General features: G+C 56.9%; 1 protein-coding gene across 2 annotated transcripts in view; it reads left to right on the plus strand.

The window, feature by feature from the left end:
• Window positions 1-8,931: 8,931 nt before the first annotated feature.
• SPNS2 (SPNS lysolipid transporter 2, sphingosine-1-phosphate) overlaps window positions 8,932-19,866 on the plus strand; it is a 33,756-nt gene continuing 22,821 nt past the window's right edge. For both annotated transcript variants that reach the window (XM_059997531.1, XM_059997530.1), the window contains exon 1: window positions 8,932-9,432. In XM_059997531.1, the coding sequence (XP_059853514.1) occupies window positions 9,063-9,432 (370 nt within the window). In that variant the 5' untranslated portion in view covers window positions 8,932-9,062. The remainder of the gene's footprint in view (window positions 9,433-19,866) is intronic.

Consider the following 19,866-nt stretch of genomic DNA (forward strand, 5'->3'; position numbering starts at 1 on the left):
TATAGGCCTTTGGACCTATGTTATTTATAGCCTCAAGGTGTCTCTGCTGGGATTAGAAGCAGGAGACGGGGAGGTGGGCAGTCTGGGCCAAGGATGCAGGGCTGCTCAGCATGGGCCTCTGGGCGTCCGCACCCTGGACCGCCTGCTCTGACCCAGGTTCCCCAGTCTGCAGGGGCAGCCCTCTGCGTGCGTTCACCCTCTGAACGAAGTGGGGGCTGAATCAGTAGTCTTGAAGAGAGGTTTCTACTCCGGTGCTGGTGTGGGAGTGTGGCTGCAAGAACCAAGGAGGCACCCAGAGGAGTGCCCAGGCCTGCGCAGACCCACGCTGGGGGGCTGGCATGGCCGTGCATGAGCGCCCTGCTCTGCATCTCGGCCTCCTCCCGCACGGGGAGGGCCGGCTCGCTGGGACCCATATTTGCCCCTGGGCTCGGAGCAGCTGGGCACAGCGGGCCCCGCAGGAGATCAACAGCTTCCAGGCGGGCAGCAGTGGGGAGGCATGTCCTTTCCGCCATGAGCATAAGCGGGTCTCCCCTGCCCTGGTGCCCAGCTAGGCAATCACTGTTCACTTGCTGATCGCCACTTGCGGTGTGCCAGGCTGGGCCTGCCTCCCAGCAGCTGTGGGCAGAGCAGTGACCCAGACTCACACTCACCTCCTGACCCTTGCTTGCCGCCCCCCTGCCCCCCTGTGGTGTCCTCCCTGCCCCTTATGTTGGATGGGACAGGCTCCAGGAGCTGGACACTCCCGCTCAGCCCGCGCCTGCCACGCTCACCCCCAAGTCTCAGCGGCCCCTCAGGAGCAGCTGTCACCAGGGTGACCTCCCCTTCCACCCACGATCTGACGCTTGGCGCTCCTGAAACGGCCGGCCCTGAAGTTAGGAGAGAAAGGATTCATGAGGCTGCATGGTAAGGGTTCTGCACCCAGTTACAGTGTGGGTGCGGGAGAGGGGTCCGTTCCCACACCACCAAGCAATTCTCTGACTCTCGCTGGGGGCCTACAATTCAACTCGACTCTGAGACTATCTACCCAGAGATAGCATCAGATTCTGCAGGGTAAGGATGCAGTGCAAAAGACTGTCCCTGTCACCCCTGTGCCACGCTTCAGATGCCAATCACAAGTCCAGGCTGTGACCAATTGTAAATCCAAGGTTCTCACAACCCCTTCCTTGGGTTCCATTAATGTGCGAGAGAACTTAGGAAACCCATTTACTCACTGTATTGCCAGTTTATTATAAAGTATAGCTCAGAAATAGCCAGATGGAAGAGATGCATAGGACAGGGTATGGGGAAAGGGCGTGGAGCTTCCACACTGTCTCCAAGCACCACTCTCCCCAGATGTCCATGTGTTCACCAGCCCGGAAGCTCTCCGGACCCAGTCCTTTTAGATTTTACGGAGGCTTCATTACTTAGGCATGATTGATTAAACCGTCACTGGTTGATCTCAATCTCCAGCCTCTCTCCCCTCCCGGGAGGTAGTTGGCGGGGGTGGTGGAGCTGAAAGTTCCAACCTTCTAATCACAAGGCTGGTTCTCTGGCAAGCAGCCTCATCCTTAGGTGAGTTCCAAAAGTCACCTCCTTAACAAAGGAAAGACACTTTTAGGGCTCTCATCACCTAGGAAACTCCAAGGGTTTTAGGAGCTCTGTGCCAGAAACAGGATGAAGACCAAATATATATTTCTTATTAGAAATCACAGTATCATACTTAGTTTCCTCTGAGAAGGAGGCAGTCGGTCTGTGCGGGATTCACTGGCTGTGCGACCCGGGCCACTTCCTGTCTTTTCCGAGCTGCAGACTCCCCAGCTATATTTAAGAGGTCTGTTGAATGTGATTTTTCTAACCTAGACCTCATGTGATTTCTCACGGGCTGGGTCTAGGTCCACAGAAGCCCAGCTCCAGGATCTTCCTCACTGCAATCCTGGGGAGGACCCCTGTGAGATTCAGCTCCCAGGAGATGGGCAAGCGCTTCCCAAGAGTCAGCAGCTACCCCCACCTCTCCCACCTCAGAGTCCTCAGGCTGGGGAGAGAGATCAGAAACCTCATTTATGCCAGTTCCAGAAACATGCTTTGGTACCAGTGGGTGCCCATCTTGGTGTTGGGCAGTGACTCCGACCCTGCCCTTGGACCTCACAGCCCCAGAAGGAACAGGGAAACGCTTGGCTGGGCCAAGTGAGGCACACCTATGGGCAGAAGAAGGGGTTACATCCCTCAGAAGCGTTGAGGAGTCAGCCTAGGAGCTGGTAAAAAGCCAGAGGTGTGGGGAAGGGAATCCCTGGTGGATAGAACAGGCCGAGGTGCAGGGGATGGGGCAGAAGATACGTGATGAGTCACAGAGAGGTGTGGTGTGGTCAGAAGGGAGGGGGTATGTGTGTTTTGGGGGAGAGAGAGGGAGCGGGAGAGACTGGCTGGGACCAGAGGGCTCAGATGCCAGCCGAGGAGCTGGAGCATGAATCCTGTAATCAGGGAAGTTCTTTCTGACTCAAGTGCTTTCTGGGGTTTGGGTTGCCAGGCAGGGCAGGGTGGTGCTTTCTGGGACTGAGCTAGACAAAGTGCCCCACCAGGAGTTTATACGATGTTATCATCCAAAGTGTTTGGAGGCGGGGCAGGAGCAGGGCGGGCTGGCAGACTCTGGGAGGAAGGGACCAGTATCTGTTCTGCAAGCAACCTGACCCCAGCTGTACTCAGCTCCCACCCCTTGCCTCTCTGGGGCTGGTCACTCAGACCTCACTGTGCTGAGGTCACAGGTATAGGTCTCTGAGAACCCAGCCACTCGGGCTAGGCGGGAGGAGTGGTCAATAGAACGCACCTTTCTGGCCAACAGGGCACTTGCTGGGTGATCAGTCCCTGATACTGTGGACTCACTTGTTGGGAATGTTGATGGAGGAGCACACTGCTGAGCAGGACGAGGCCCTCAGACCTGATCTGCTCACATCATGTGTTAATTGCTCTTCCTGGACACACGCTGCATTCCAGCTCCCAGGTATCATCCAGGTATGCAGGTGCGCTTGGTCAGTGTGCGTGTGCCTGTGCGTGCTCATCTCTGTGTTGGTGTGTGAGCACGTGAGGAGGTGTTTATGGGGTCTGGATGAGAAAACTCTTCTTCCACCCTGACCTCAGGCTTGAAGGGTTAAACACGTGCGTCGAGATGGTCACCCCAGTCCTGGCTTGTCCCCCTGCAACACCAGACATCAGTCTGTTTCATTCCCTGAAGAGTCTATCTTTCCTCCATGCCTGGGTGGGCCTGTGAGCCTTCTGGTTTAATGCAGCTGCAGGAGGCAACCAGAGGTTGTTGGAGCCAAGCCTTATCTGACACAGGGAGGTATGGGACTGCATGTGCTCTTTCTGTGGGACCACATCAGTTAAGGTTGTAGGGTGGTGTGCAACAGAAACTGACTGATATCTTAAGCAAGAAAGGGATTTGTTGAAGACCTCAGGAGCTCACTGTGAGCTCTATGGGAAGATTGGAGATTCAGGAGCCAGGGCTCCAGGGCCATCTTATTGGGACATTTTCTCCCTATTCTTTTTCCTAGGCTGGCCCAGCAATATATTTTTTTGTTTACATATTTGGGTTCCATGTAAAAGTTTGAGAAAAGGGCTGTTCTGCTAAAAAAAAACAAAAAACAAAATGCTGATCCAATACACCTTTGAGGCCATCTGCACTGGAATGTGAATTAAAGGCCTAGATTGGTGTCCTGTGACGTCAAGATTTAAAGCCCTGGCTGAGAGAGTCGAGTTGGATCCTACGCCCATGCCTTGATTTATAGCTCCATTAAGACCAGGAAACCAGGGTCACTTAGCAAGGGAAATGGACATTGAGCATCAAAATAAAACATCAGTGAAAGAAAACAAGACCAGAAAAAACAAACCCACAAAAACCAACGACTGTGTCCATTACAGTGATCCTGGGCAGGCCACTGGCCTTCTCTCAGATGCAGCCTCTCACGGGACAGGGAAGAGGCTGGACTCAGTGTCCTTCAAGGGATTCTTCACTTCTCATAGTCTGAGTCCATGATCAAAGGAGATCAGAGCGTCTGTAATTCAGAAAGTGTTAAGGATGTTCAAAAGACAGAACAGGAACTTCTGTATTAGTGGGGACTCAGAGGCATCTGTTCTGAGCAGGAGAGAGAGGCAGAGACGAAGCGTTCTGAGCAAAACTCGTGAGGCAGGCCCAGGCTGGGGGATGGAGGGGCTCCAAGAAGTCCTCAGCTTGGCAACAGCGGGAGCAGAGAGGAGGTGTCCTCTCCCTACCCGTGGGTGGTGCCCTGTGGAGAACGTATTCAAAGGGTGGGAGGGAAATGGCACAGGGAAGCTAATGGAGGGTGGAGTCAATCAGGGAGAAAATGCCTTTACCAGAAGGGCCCGGAGAGGAATCTGGCTGGTTCTGAGTCACGCAGAGCAACAGATACATGATGCAAATCAGCACACACTTACTGAGCACCTGCTAAATGTCATTTACTCATTCAGTCACAAACATTCTCTGAGCACCTCCACTGTCCTGGACAGCGGAAGTGAATCAGACAGCGTATGGGCCCTTAAGGCTCACGATCTGTTGTTGGGCCGGTGGAGGGGCGTGGTGGACTCATGTACAAACATAGTCAGCACAATGAGTTTGCTGTGATGGAGGAGGGATACACAGGTTACTCAAGTAACCTAGGGGAGGAAATGACAATTGAAACAAGCAGGTCAGGGAGGGCTTCCTGGAGGAAGTCATGGCTGTGCTGGATTTCTGAAGGACTAATGGGAGGAGTGACCTAGGTAGACAGCATGGGCAGAGCAGGACTAAAAAGCCGGGGGAGGGGGCTGCCCAGGGGACGCTCTCCGTGGTCCTGAACCATCAATGTGTTAGTAGGACAAGGGCTTTTGTGTTGAGGGGAGAGCGGGGACTAGAGACAACTGCCCCCAACTCCTGCCACTCCTCTGGGCTCCAGGAAGTATAACTATGAGCGAGTTCAGGGAGATCAGTTTTCAGTGTAGACGAGTGTAATTTTGAGAGATGGGCTGTAGGATCTAAGGCTGGAGATTGGCATGGGTCATGAAGCGTTATCGGAGATCATGTTAAGGAACTTAGATATTTTTAAAAAATTAATTTTATTGAAGTATAGTTGATGTCCAATGTCGTGTTAATTTCTGCTGTACCGCAGAGTGTTTCACTTATACATATATATATTCTTTTTCATTTTCTTTTCCATTATGGTTTATTACAGGATATTGAATATATAGTTCCCTGTGCTATACAGTAGGACCTTGTTGTTTATCCATTCTATATATAATAGTTTGCATCTGCTAATCCCAAACTCCCACGCCATCCCTCCCTCACCGCCCCCCCCACTTGGCAACCACAAGTCTGTTCTCTGTGAGTCTGTTTCTGTTTCGTAGATAGGAACTTAGATATTTTTAATCCTGTAGGCAGTGGGGAGCCGTGGAAAAGTTTTGTGCAAGGTAGTGGTAGGGTTGTATGTGTGATTTAGAAAATTACTGGCAAAAAATATGAAGAAAAGACTGGATGGGGGACTTCCCTGGCAGTCCAGTGGTTAAGACTCCGCGCTTCCACTGCAGGGGCTGTGGGTTCGATCCCTGGTCGGGGGACTAATATTTCACATGTGGCTGAAAAAAAAAAAGAAAAGACAAATACTGGAGGGGAATGTTGGAACAGGTGGTGTTCATCTTTAAAAGGGTCCAAGTGAGACATGGAGAGGTTTGAGCTAAGTCCATGAGCAATTGGGACACTGGGAGATATTAAAGAGAAAAAATGGACAGGCCCTAGAGGTGGGAGTTGAGGGAGAGGAAGGAGTCCCAAATGGCTCCCAGGTTCCCAGCTCAGTGACAATGTGGATGCCGCTGCTATTTGTCAAGAGATAAATGATACTGGGTGGGAGCAGGTTTAGGGGAAAGACGATGAGTTCAATCTTGGATGTGCTGAGTTTAAGGCGCTGGGGGATATCTAGCGGGGAGCGTGCAGGAAACTGCATGTGGACCTAGTGCTCGGAGATGAGGCCACATCTAGAGATGGAGGTTGAGGTGTCCTAAGGAGGTGGATAATTGTTGAAAGCCCAAGCACGGGTGAGAGGCTGCCAGGGGAGAGTGTGCCATGTGAGCAGGGAGGAGACTGAGGCTGAGCCCTGGAGACACTCCTGTGTAGGGAGGTGGGCAGAGGGGAGGTGGACTGAGCTCCCAGGTGGCAGCCAGTATTTCTCAGAGTGTGTTCTGCAAAGCTGTAGTCATCTTACGAGATGTTCTGTGGTCTGGTACACATGGGGACAGGGCAGCCTGTGCTTCCCCATGGGAGACTCCCAGTGTACACTCTCAGATTACAGACTCTGAAAAGTTCCTCAGTTAGGAAACCTAATTCTCTGTGTTTATCCCACCATTTCCCAAATATACTTGCCCTTGGGACACTGGCCACTAATGAAACGTGCCCCATTTGTTTTGAAATTATGGTCTAGACCTAATGAACGAATATCAGAAGGCCCTTTAGCCATCATTGAGTTCAGCCTCCCATCACGTTGATGAGAAAGCTCTGTCCTGGAGAAGCTAAGAGCATCGCTTTGGGGCAGTAGAGGAAACACTGGATTAGGGGGTAGACACACCTGTGTTTAGTGCGAGCCTCATCATTTACTAGTGACCTTAGGTAGATTACTTCTCTTCCCTGGGTCTCTTTATCTGTGAGATGAAGACAAGAACCCTACAAGTTCTCTAGCTCATGGTCCCAGAGGCTCTCAGGAGGCCACAGTGACTTGCCCAGGGCCATACAGCCCAAAAGGGCTTATTGTCCCCCCATCACCGTGCCTTTGGTGGCTCCTTAGCCCACCTAAGGACCCACTCTAGAGAGTGCCTTTGAGTTAAAATCCTAGAAAACCCCACAGACTGGGAATGGCTGGCTTGCTTGGTGGCAGCGTAGAGGTCCCCCAAACTTGAAAGGCTCAAAACTCTGCCAATTTTCCCCTGCTCCAGAGCCTACTCAGTGGCGGAAAGGCAGGACCATGGAAAGGGAATGCTCCCCTTTCTGGCTAAGGCCTAAAACTGCTCCCTGGGCAGAGCTGTGGCTGAAAGGATGAGGAATTTTGGGGAGTGGGAAGGGGACCATGGTGTTGGGCTTAGAGCCATGGTTCTGCCTTCTTCACTGCTGGACAGGCCCCTAGCTGGCCGCGTCGCCCCGCTGGGCGCTGCCCTTTAGCTAGCACCATCACACAGTTACGAAAGTCAGTGCCAGGGCTCAGTCCCAACCCCATGGAGCTCCTAGGTCTGTCCTTCCCTGTTTAATCACCTGCCATCCTGGGCCACCCTGTGGAACTTCCCTCACCCAGCTTTGCAGTCCTGGGCTCAGCAAACTGGAAAGAGGCAGCAAGGCAACTTTCAGAACGAAATCTGTTTTCCTAACCCTCCCGCCACAGTCATTCATACCCAACACGATGAAGCATATTTTTAGTCACTTTGCAGAATTTAAAATACACCTCGAAGGCGCCAAGAAACACGAGCTTGGGGATTAACTCTGCTCACAAGAGACGGTGGGGCGGGAGTGGGGAGGGGTGACTTGTGCTGTGTCACCCGTTGGCTATGCCATGACTCACCGTGGCCGACACCTTCACGAGATGCACCTGCCCATGGATGTGGGCTCTGGAGCAGCCTGCAGTGGGAACCGAGCTCCCAGCCCAGGCCGAAGGTATTGCACCAACCTGGGTCAGCCCCAGCCCTGCTGCCAACTAGCTGCATGTCCACGGTAGGGTCACTATGGGCCCTGGAGCCTGTATGTGAATAACTCTGGTTTCCCAGGCTCTGTCTACTTCTAACATTATGTCCTCAGCACTCTGTACAGGATTTTCATTTCAAAGCTGCAAACAAATGAATGGGGGAGGGAGCTTACCAAAACCACAGCTCCTCTGAGATGGGTGAGAGTGGAGATTGTGGCCCTGAATACAGAAACTACCTGACCACTCTGCACAGGAGACAGGGCGCCCCGCTCCCCCAAGGGAGGACCTGGGGGACTTCAGACCCTTTAAATCCTATCCTATCTACCCCCAGAGAGAGAAACTGAGACCCAGGGAAAGTTAGGGGTCTTGTCTAGGGTCATGCCACACACCAGGGCAGAACTGGGCTAGGACCCAGCCTCCTGTCTCCCATTGAGGGCTTTGTCGTGCGCTGAAGTGTGATGCTTGCGGTTGCCCGTTGCCGTGCCCTCAGGAGAGAAGGCCCCCTTTCAATGCCCTGTTTCGTGGGTAGAGGAGGGGGCCGGTTGGAGCCCTGGCTCTCTCTGCCAGGGGCTGCCTTTCTGAGGGGCAGGGGTAGGGTCTCGGTGTGCACACAGGAATGGGCCCAGCAGGAGGCAGGGGGCTGGATCTGAGCTTCCCCGGAGAGGTGGGTGACATAGCCTTCTGTGACTGGTGGAGGCCTGGGTCCCGGGCCAACCCCCCACCCGTCACGCTTCTTGGTTCTTACGCAGCCCTCCCTGAACTGATTAAATCATGGCGGGTGAGTAGCTGCTGGAAAGGCCGTGGGCCCTCCTACCCGCGCCCCTGACTTAACCGTCTGAGATCCTCTCTCCAGGATGTCCGTATGCCCTGAGCTCTAGCCTTCAGCTCTCTCCCAGAGTCTCCGCCGCGGTAGGGGGCGGGGAGGGCACTGAGTGGGTGCTGGGAAGTCCTGCTTCCCGTACGCTACTCTTAGCTCCGCAGCTCCCCACAAACCCCCTCCGGGTCCTCGTCAGCCTCGGCGGCCGCGCGGCTCCAGAGTGACTGCGCCCCCGTCGGGCGGGAGGGGCTCTGCGGCCCGGCCCTCCTCCTCCGCCCCCCGGGGGCAGCACGTGCGGGGCGGGGCTGTGGCCCGAGCCTGGGGCTGATTGGGCGCGGGCCTGGTGGGCGGGGCCGGGCCGCAGCTGTCAGAGCAGCGGCGGCGGCGACCGCGGCGCACCGGGCTGAAACGGTGGCAGTGCCGCAGCCGGGGTCGGAGCGCAGGAGCCGACGGGGCCCGGCCGGGATGGTGCAGCGGCGGCTCCTCGGCGCACACACGCACTGAGTGGGCCCAAGCTGGGCCCCGCGTCCCCCGCGCCCCCCGCCGCCCCGATCCCGGCCGGCATGATGTGCCTGGAATGCGCCTCGGCGGCGGCGGGCGGCGCGGAGGAGGAGGAGGCGGACGCGGAGCGGCGGCGCCGGCGCCGGGGGGCGCAGCGAGGGGCCGGCGGTGGCGGTTGCTGCGGGGCGCGGGCAGCGGGCGCCGCTGGAGTGGCGACCGCCGACGATGAGGTGCAGACGCTGTCGGGCAGCGTGAGACGGGCCCCTTCCGCACCCCCCAGCACCCCCAGCACCCCCAGCTGCGCAGCCGCTGCCAAGGGCCTCGGCGCTCAGCAGCCCAAACCAGCCAGCTTGGGCCGCGGGCGGGGGGCAGCCGCTGCCATCCTCAGCTTGGGCAACGTGCTCAACTACCTGGACAGGTACACCGTAGCAGGTGAGCGAGTGCCCCACCCAGTCCAAGAACCAGGACCCTCTGCCTCGAGGTACCTCGGGGAGCCTTCGGTCCCAGGCCCCCTATATCCAAGCCTTTCGTGGGGTCCCTAAGGGCCCTCCGTTCAGACACGACTGGGCAAGTGATGCCCTGAGATCTACTGGTCAAATCCAGGGACCGGCCCCCGTACCCCCGGGCCTGGGGTTGGGGGAGTCCCCACCCCTGGAGTAGCCCGCGCGTCCTCGCCAGCCCTTGACGTCCTATCCGTTGTCCTCTTCTGCGAGAGAGTCTCCTTTGCGTCTCTCTGCGTTCTGACCTCCGCGCCCCCATCCGCCCCAGCCTCAGGTTCCCGGGCCTCTCCTCCCCTTCCCCCAGCCCAGGCTGTCTGTCGGTCCGTAGCCGGTCAGTTCCTTCCTTCCTCCGCCGTCTCCACTCCCCTGCGTGCGTGCGGCGAGTGCGCGCGCCCCTTGCGGGTGTGTGCCAGGGGGAACCAAGTGTGTGCTCGCGGGCGGCGCGGATGTGTGTGTGAGCGTGTGAGCGCGTGGCTGACAAAGGCTTGGGGCTGCGGGGAGCGGAGGGAGGGGCGGGGCGGGTCCGCGGCGCCTGGGGACCCAGGATGCGGTTTGCAGCTGGCCCTGGCTAGAGGCCCGAAGACGCCTCCCCCTGTTCTGTGTCGCTTGGGGCCTGGGGTAGGGCGCGGGCCACTGGGGCTGCCTCATCTTCTGTGAGCATCTCCGGGAATCAGCCTTGGGGAGGGGCTAGAGGTAGATAGAACAACTGAGTTCTAGCCCCGGATTTTCCCCCTTGTGCTTGCTGTGTGACCTTGGGCCGGTCTTAGCCTATGTTTAGGTCTGTTTCCCCGTTTGTAAGGTGGTTGGTCCTCAGGCCCTTCTGGGATTCCAGTCTCCTCGCTCCCCTCCCATAGTTCTGGGGTGGGGGGCGGGGGGTGGTGGTGCCTGTGAACAGGGGTTTTCCCTAAATTGAGCTGCCCCTCGGTGGGAAGGGTGCAGCCTTGAGAGAAAGAGACTTTGGCCAGGCTAGCACGTGGGGGCTCTCTGCCGTGGGAGAGCAGTGACTGGATACCCGACATCCTGGCGTGCTGGCCTAACCATGGCTTAGTAAAATCTGGAACTAGAAAAAAAAAAAAAAAGATGGAGGAATTTTGGACAGACTCGAAAGAGAACTAACTTTGTACCCATGGAGAGAGGCAAGCTCTGGCTTAAACCATAAAACATATGCCACCTGGGTCCCCTTCCCTAGGACTCAAGTCTCCCCCTCTCTTGAATGGGCTTTTGTGTCAAGGGGAAGGAGGAACTCTGATGGGAGAGCAGAGGCTTCTGCCTTTCCCCACTCCCACTTTCAAAACCCTTTATCTCTCTGACCCTCCCTGCGGGGTGTTGGAAGTGGGTACCAGTGGCACCAGTTTCCGGGTCGAGCTCAAGGGGCTCTTACTTCGGCCTGGTGAGCAGGAGTACACAGCACTGCCCAAGTGCACCAGCCCCTGTGCACCAGCCCCATGGCACACACGTGTGCCCTGCTGCCTGGGACCTGGGAGCTTAGGTGCCACCCTAAAGTGGGGAGAAGTCAGAGAACACAGGGGGGCCTGTATGTTAGTGCAACATCGACTTCTGTCCGTAGATGGGCAAACCGAGGCCCTTGTCCAAGATGGCCCGGAGAGTGCGTGACAAAGCTGGTGTTCGATCTGCCTGTTTCCCGCCCTCTCAGCTGGGCAATGAATGGCCTGCTTCTAGTGCTGTAACACACTCCAATTTGTTTTTTCCTGCCCCTGACCACCCCCTCTGATATTCTTAGGGAAGCCGACTCTGCTAGGGGCTGAGGTGCGGTGGTGGGATCGGGGAGGGCTGCTGCTTATCTGCCCCCACCCCCACTTGCGTCCCAGAGTCAGAATGCGAGAACGAGATAGGAAATTTCTGGTGAATTGGTAAGGGGGGGTGGGGCAGTAGGGAGGAAGGCCCGGAAAGCTCTGTGCAAACACCGCCTGAGCTGTGCATCCCTCCCTGTCCCTCCAGGGTGGGAGCTCATGCACCACCCTGCCCCCAACACACAGCATACACAGATTTCCTCTCAGGATAAGCCTGGCTCCCTCCCTCTCTCTTTATGGTAGATTCTCCTACCACCCCCACCTTGCTGCCAAGTTCAGTTTTCAGGAAGATTTACTGTCTCTATGGCAACTACTATGGCTTGATGGATCTTGGGAGACTGGGGGGACCACAGGGGAATGGTCATCCCTGGCCCCAGTCCACCTGTTGCTGGCTGTCCAGCTGGGACAGAGGAGGGGAGGCAGACAGTCCACTGCTCAGTCATCTTTGATATTTGCGCCCACCTGATCCCTGAGAACCTCACCATCTGGCCCTGCCTCCCCCATCAAAAAATGGGTGAGTTCCCACTCTCTTCCTTTAAATCTGTCCTGTGCATTTCTGTTTTCATGGTATAGACCAGCTCTGTCCAAAAGGGATATAAACGCAAGCCACGGATATAATTTAAAATTTTCTAGTAGCCACATTAAAAAAGTAAAAAGAATAGGTGAAGTGAATTAATAATGTATTTTATTCCACTCAATATATCCAACATAATTCAACATGTAATCAATATAAAAGCTACTCATGGGATAGTTCGCCTACTTTTCATACTGAGTTTCAAAACTCAGCGTGTTTTACATTTACAGCACACGTCAGTTTGGACTAGTTGCTATTCAGGTGTCCAACAGCCACAGTGGCTCGGGGCCACCGCAGTGGACAGTGAAGGTCTAGAGTCTTTGATTCCAGAGTTCACATCCAGGCTCTTCAACTTCCCAGCCATGTGACCTTGGGGATGTCTCCTGAGCCTTCTGGGTGATCATTTCCTCCCCTCCACCTCCCGGGGTGTGTGGCATAAATGAGAATGTCTCTTAAGCCAGACTCCTAGGAGAGCTTCACAAATGTCAGCTCCCTGCTCTTCCATGGCTCTGCCCAAGCTGTGCCCTGGCCACTGTGCCCTCCTGTTTCTCGGTTTCTGACAGTTCCTTTCAGGAAGCGTTGGCAAACCCCTCCCTTCTTCACCAGGGCTGATCTCCATCCTGGGAACTCCAGGAGGTTCTGCCTCTGCCCTAGCATTCCCAGCGCCACCCCCGGTGATCTGGCTAATGATGGCGTCTCCGCCTCCTTGTTCTCCTCCCCCTCCTCCCCCTCCTCCTCCCCCTCCTCCCCTCCTCCTTCCCCTCCTCCCCCTCCTCCTCCTCCTCCTCCTCCCCTCCTCCTTCCCCTCCTCCCCCTCCCCCTCCTCCCCTCCTTCTCTTTCTCCTCCTCCTCCCCTCCTCCCCCTCCTCCTCCTCCTTCCCCTCCTCCTCCTCCTCCCCCTCCTCCTCCTCTTCATTCTCCTCCTCCTCCCCTCCCCCTCCCCTCCTCCTCCCCTCTCCCCTCCTCCCCCTCCTCCTCCTCCTCCCCCTCCCCCTCCTCCTCCTCCCCCTCCCCCTCCTCCCCTCCCCCTCCCCCTCCTCCCCCTCCTCCTCCTCCTCCTCTCCCCTCCCCCTCCCCCTCAGAGCCCCCCTGAGGGCAGCAGGCGTCAGAAGCAGGTGAGAAGGGCCAGGTTCCTTAAGAAAAGCTCTTGCTTTTCTTACTGAGCATTGTTTCAGTTGGATGAAAGTGAGGTAGCCGGGAAACTGCCTCCAAACCCTTGCCCCATCCTCCTTGGGGGGATGAGGACACTGACACCGGGAGAATGCTGGAACTTATCCAAGGTCACATGGCGGGACGGAGCAGGACCAGAACGCTCCAGTGTGGTCTTCTCTCAGGGGGAGGACAGAGCATATCCCTTGCTTCTGACCTGGAAACTCGGAGACTGCTGGCCAGGGCAGAAGCCCTCTGGGCAGATGGGTTTCAGCTCAGTTTAACAGCAGCAGTTTGAGCTCCCCTAGGGCACGTGGCTCCTGCACCCTCCCCCAAGCCCCTGTGAGCCTGGCAGCCACCCGCTCTCCATTCGGAGCCCACTCCTGGCTGCCAGGTCAGGAGAAGGAAGGAGCCTCTCAGGCGAGGGTCCTGAGTCTCCTCTTACCAGCTCTACATCCTGGTGCTGGAGCTGCCTGTGCTCCTGGGCTCCCATTCTTGCCTCTGTAAAGTGGAAGCAGAGCTGAGGGTGTAGGTGCCAGCATTCTGCTCCTGGAACCAGGCCCAGCAAGAGGGAGCTCACGTTTGGTGAATAACTATTTGAAAGCTGAGATCCTCCCCCAACTTCTCCGGGACACCTGTTCTCTTCGGGAGACCTAGTTTCTTTCCCTTTGATCCAGCCCCCTGGCAGACCAGGCACTTGAAATTGGGCGGAGCAGGGGCTGGTGAGGAGAGGCAGAGCCCTGCCCTGGGGGAGTCCTTTTCTGCCAAAGAAGCTGAGACCGGTATCCATGGCAACCACTCACTAACACAAACCCAGAAGGAGAGGGGAGTACAGGGAACCAGCCTGGAACACAGGCCTGGCAGGGACCGAGGGGCTTCCCCGAACACCTGGGCTCTGCGCAGGAGGGGCTGCCAGGACTGGCTTTTAGCTCTTCTTCTGTCTGCTTGGCTGAGGCTGTCCAGAGCTGACAGTTGGGGAAACAGAGGCTCAGGGCCTTTTACAGAGTCACCTGAGTGTGTAGAAGCCAGGTCAGTCCCCAGGCTCCGTGTCTATCTTTGTGGATAAGGATATCAACACCACTCCCGCCCTGCCCTCTCAGGTGGCTTTGTCCCCTTGAGTGGCCCTGCCCTCGCCACCACCAAGTCAGCACTACGCAAGGGCTGTAGGGCGGGGTGTCCCAGGGCCACATTCCAGAATGCCTGTCTGGTGGGTCAGCGTCCAGGTGCACCGCTGGGCTGGCCTGGAATGCCTGTGCCCCAGTGACTAACCACCAGCAGCCCATTTCCTTGCTCCTTTTCCTCCTCGGCCACTTTCTGGCTGGTTCTAACAGCATTTCTGCTGCGCCGTTGACCTGTCAGAGAAGTGCTTTGAAACTCACTGCCTCGATTTGGGACTCAGGGCCAGTGACTGGCCCAGCCTGTGCCTTAGTTTTCCCTTTGTGAATGGGGCCGGAAGGCTGCAGGCTGCAGGGTACAGCCTGGTCTGAGAGTGAGGCTGCTCAGAGAGGTGGAGTTCCGTGTCCCTTCCCCAGACAGGAAGTGGCTTTGTTTCTGCCTGGGTGTGGGGGCCTGAAATCCTGAGGGTAGAAGGGGGATGAGAGCAAAGGAGGCAAAGAGGACACTGTCTCGATCCCCAGGCCCCTGGGGCTGGGCTCCTGGTTGGGCCCTGACAGTCTCCTGGGCTGAGCTTCCTACTCCTGGCTTTATCAGAATTGCTGTGTGACCTGAGGCAGATCCTGACCCTCTCTGAGCTGTGAATCCACAATAGATGATTTTGTTCCTCTTTTTCTGTGGTCAAGGTCGTGCTCCCAAGGGTAGTATGGGGCACATGACTTGGTCTCAGGGACTCTTGTCTTCTGGAGCTCGGCTCTGCCTGTACCTCCCTTTTCCAGGACGATCCAGGACTGTTCCCTAGATGCTGCAGCGGCCAACCTTGGTTTTTGCTGCCGGGTCTCAGTGGTGTCTCTGCCCTCCTTCCAGGAAGTCTTCCCCACATCCCCCTCACTCTGTCCCCCTCCATCACGGCACCTACCCCCATAGAGGGTGGCTGTCTCCCCTCAGCCTCACGTGGGCTGAGCCTGGTCATCTCTGTGTCCCCAGTATGTGTGGGGGGCTGGCATAGGCTTGGCTCTTGTTGGCCGACTGAATGGCAGAATTGAGTTGACCCAGCCCTGCCTGTCCCCAAAGCCCATCCTTCTGGGCTGAAGGGGCATTGGTAGGTTTGAACGACCCTGGACAAGGACCAGGCCCCTGTAGGGGACAAAAGGCCGGTGCTGCCCTTTTGTCCTGAGTAGGACGCAATGAGCTGGAGGCCTCATGTCTCTGAGAAGGAAGGGGGGGCAGAGATCAGTGTGGTCCCTGTCTGCCCAGTCCGCAGCCCTGACAGTGGGGCTTCCTGGCCCCATGCTGGGCAGAATGGCTCCTGTACATGCAGGAGGGCGCTGTGGTGGCTTCGTCTGGTCTCTTCTGCAGGTAGGGCACTGGAGGCCAAGGGCTGGTCCCAGGTCACACTGCGAGGTGGGGTGAAGCAGAACAGAACGCTGGTCTGCTCTGGGCCTGGCCCTCTCTTGGTAGTTGGGAGTGGTTGGCGAGAGGAACCCTAGGTAAGATACGGCGGAGGGCAGAAGCATTTATATTAGAGCAAGAAAGAAGGAGGACTGATGCACCCGCCAGAGCTTGGAGGCTAGGGGTGGGGTCCCAGCCTCCTGCCTTGTCTTCAGTTCTCTGCCTCCATACAGACCTTGCTGGGGTCTACCCTCACAGCCTGGTAGCTCCGTGGGGTCTTCCTGGTCCCTTCACTGCCCAGCATGGACTTGCAAACGGGGTCCCAGGCAGCAAGGAGCACCAGTATGCTTTGTAAACTGTGAAGGGCTGTGCCTGGGGAGGGAGGGTGTTACTTGGCCACACACTGTTTCTAGCACCCAGGTGAGGGCGGTTGGTGTGGATGTTGAGAGGGGGCTGGCTGCAACCTCTTTCCTGGTGCTTTTTGGGGTGAGGTGGGGAGCACAGGCCAGGTCGGGGCGCTTAGGGGTCCGCTCGGCCTAGCTCCTGCCGGGCTCTGTTTCCTTTGCCTTCTGAATCTCAGTTTTCCAGCTGAGAAGCGAGAGTGGGGGTCGCTGGTGGCCTGGGCCGCTGGAGCAGCGCACAGGGAGGCGGCTGAGGGCTCATGGGCTTGAGCCTGCCGTTCTGAGGTCTCTTATCTCTCCCCACCCTCTCTCCCCCCATACCCTGGACTTATCCCAGGTCTGTGGCCACACAGGCCACACCCTCCACGGGTCATGATAAGGGTGTGGCCACCTTGTCCCCGGCCCCTGTTGGCCTTGGGAGTCCTTGAGCCAGAACAGGGCCGGGGAGGCTGAGATGGGAAAGGAGTGGCCCTGCAAAGCCCCCAAATTGCTAAGGCCGAGTCTGGTTCCAGGAAAGCTGGCCCCAAATGATAGACCAGAACCACAGGCCAGAGGCCCGGCCGCCTGTCCCCGCCCACTATGGGCAGAGAGGCTCGGTGGGAATGGGGGTGGGGGATGGGGAGAGAGGGCTCTGAGCTCTGGGGGTGGTTCTGCTTGCCCCGGGCTGGCGGGGCCTGTGGGCAGGGCTCTGGGGAGGGAAGGGTGCTGTGGGGTGCTCTTTATGGGGACAAGTCTGGAGTTTAAGTCTTCTAGGGAAGGGGTGAGGCCTCTCTGAGGCTGTGGGCCAGGGGTCCCATCCTCATGGCCCCTGCAGAGATGACCCAGATCTGTAGGCAGGCATGGGGGTAGGCGGGTGAGCACGTGTAGAACAAACACGATTAAGATTTAGAATGGACCCAGCGGGGGTGTATAGGGATCCTAGGTCACTCTCAGATGGGCAACCTGAGGCTCAGGATAGAGGCCAGACGCTCCTGTAGGTCACTCAGTTTGTCCCTGGGGGATGGGGGGAGGGTCTTGCCCTGTGGAAGCTCTGGGGCAGGTAGAAGTGAGTGTGCTTCACAGCCCTGGTCTCCGGCTGAGGAACTGCCTTGGCCCATCCCCATTAGGCTCGGGAAGGAGCGGGTGGGTGCTGGCGGGGGCCAGGCCGTGGTTTCCCAGCCTTAGCCATTCAGAGCCAGGTCAGCGGAGCCAGGCCCTCAGGCCCCTGTAATTACCGGGGTGGGAGTTGCGGCCCTGCATTGGAGCAGGGGTGAGACTTCCAGAGTGAGCCAGCCCTGAGGCCTCCACAGGGGAACCAGGGTCGCTCCAAGAAGGACCAGCCAATGGCAGGCATCACCTATCCCTTCAGATCCCTAGGCTCTGTCTTTCCAGCCATCTGCCCCCATTTTGGAGAAAAGAACGCTGAAGTGGGAATTCCCATCTGGGAACTGGTCACAGCCGGGGCTCTTGCCCCATGATGAGCTTGGTGATCTATGATAACGTTTGTAACATTTATTGACTACCTACTATGTGCCAGGCACCATTCTAAGCATTTTACGTGGATCAACCCATGTAAACCTCACAACAACCATGTAAAGCAGATCTTAAAATTAATCCTTGTTACAGAAGAGGAAACTGGCACAGAGAGTTTAAGTAACCTGCCTAAGGTCACAAAGCAGGGAAGGTGGAGAAGCCAGGATTTGAACCCCGATGGTCTGGCTCTGGAGCCCATGCTCTTGGAAATTCAGCTATGCTGTCTGCTGCTCTGACAGAGGTAGGGTAAACATGGGGTGATGATGACTGTGTTTGGGGAGTGAACGTGGGCACCAGGTGGCCTGCCCTGGATGACAGGGCAGAAAGAGACCTCAGGATCATGTCCCAACCTTGCATCTGAGGCTGCTCTGAACTGGGGGGGTCCTGAGGTCAGTGTGGGTTCCTTCTTACACCTTGGCCTTTTTGAGGACTCTGTGATGTCAGCAGGTTGGGTTCTGGACCTGGCTCCTCTAGGGGCTATTGAAGGACCAGCAGTGATTGGGGATCACTGTATCTGTGACCAACTAGATGGGTGAGTCGGGCCAGGTTCCATCCAGCTCTGGGGGTGCCTTCAAAGTTATAGGCACCTTCTCAACAAGAGCCCCAAAGGAGGGAGTTGGCGGGGGGGGGGGGCACCCTGATAGACATGACCTCGGATCTGGGCCCTGGATGAGGTGGATCTTGGCAGGTGGAGATGAACAGTCCAGGAAGAGGGCATGACTGTAGTCAAGGCTTGGAGGCCTCTGGGCCATGATATGTGAGTCACAGGGGCTTCAGACCAGCCAGGCCAGTGGTTTCCAATCACCTGGGCAGCGAGTTAATGGATTCCTGGCTCTGGCTTCTAGACAGGGTGATTGTGCAGACCTGGAGCACGGAGGCCTCAGATGCTAGAAGTCTGGGCTTAATTTGGGTGGCAATAGGGAGCCACTAAGCTCTACTGGGCAGCCACCCTCAATGACCTAATTTGGTTACACTCTCAGAACAGTGTCTGGCATGTAGTAAGCACTCAGTACACGTTAACACCCATATTATTGTTGTTGTTAGCAGTAGTATTACTGAACCAGGGACCTGGGCCAATGGATTTTGAAGACCTCATGGGTGACTCTGGGCCCTAGCCAGAGTTGATAACCACTGTGCCACGGCCTTAGCTCCTTGAGTCCAGAGATTGTCTTGTGGTCTCTGAAACCCCAGCCCAGGACTTAATAGGAAGTTGGTAAGTGCTTGTGTGATCAGGTTGTAGGAGGAATGCTGGATGGGCTAGTAGGGGCTGGAGGCAGGGAGTCCAGGGAGGAGGCAGTTGGAGAAGGAGAGAGAGAATCATTGGGGCTCATTCATGGGAGACAAGGGGGATGTCATGGTCCACTCCCAGGTGTCTGGTCTGGGGAGTGGACCAGGTAGGTGATGGAGCCGTGGAATCGGGGTCCAGGTGGCTGGGATGCTGAGAGATGATAGAGCCTGTGGGGTTGAGCCACCAGAAGGCAGTTGGCTTCAGGGGGGATGGAGATGAGGACATCGAGTTGGGGAGGGGTGAGAACTCTTTTAAGAACTTCAGCTGTGGGAATTCCCAGGCGGTCCAGTGGTTAGGACTCAGTGCTTTCACTGACATGGCCTGGGTTCAATCCCTGGTCAGGGAACTAAAAAAAAAAAAAAAAAGACCTTCAGCTGTGAAGGGGGGAGAGAGAAAGAGCGGCTGGCAGGGGAGATGAGGCTGGACCGTTTTTACCACCAGGGTGAGAGAGGGGCGAGCACGTTTGTGCGCTGATGTGCAGGAGACGAGTGAGGGAGATGCTGACAGCACCGCTCAAGCAGCGGCCGACCCGGGCCAGCTTCCCGGGAGGCAGGAGGGGCAGTTGGCCTTGGACAAGAGGAGAGCCCCTTGGAGGCTTGAGAGGGGTGTAATTAGGGTCAATGGGTAAGAAAATTCAGGTGCTCCTGCTTTTCCAGAATGTTTTCTTGGCTCAGGGAGGAGGACCCTGTGGGCAGAGGACGATGTGGCTGTGGATTTGGGGTGACTGCCTAGAGAGGCCTGGATCGGGAGCTGTGGCCATGGGACAGGGGGGCGCTGCGGGTGTGGTGGGAGCCCCGCCTTGCCCGCCCTGGGCTGTTGGGGCTGATGGAGTGGGCGTGGTCTGAGCTGGAGGAGGCTCTGCTCCTGGGCGTGAGGCCCGTCCTTGACCCGCTAAACCTCAGCCTCCAGGAAAGAGACTAAAAATAAGGCTGTGGTGAGGAAGGGAGGCGGGGTGTGGGTCCAAGCTTGCCTGGAGCCCAGAGGAAAATCTGAGACAACGGTCCGGGCTGCTGTGACACACGCTCCCCGTGCCAGTGGCCAGTGGGATCTCACTCTCCTGCAGCCATGGCCCTTGGCAGGCCTTGAAGAGGGAAAACAACCGAGAAAGGCTCAGGCAGGGCCTGAC

This window comes from Delphinus delphis, chromosome 19 (genome assembly GCF_949987515.2).
Source record: "Delphinus delphis chromosome 19, mDelDel1.2, whole genome shotgun sequence".
In the NCBI taxonomy this organism is placed as follows: Eukaryota; Metazoa; Chordata; class Mammalia; order Artiodactyla; family Delphinidae; genus Delphinus; species Delphinus delphis.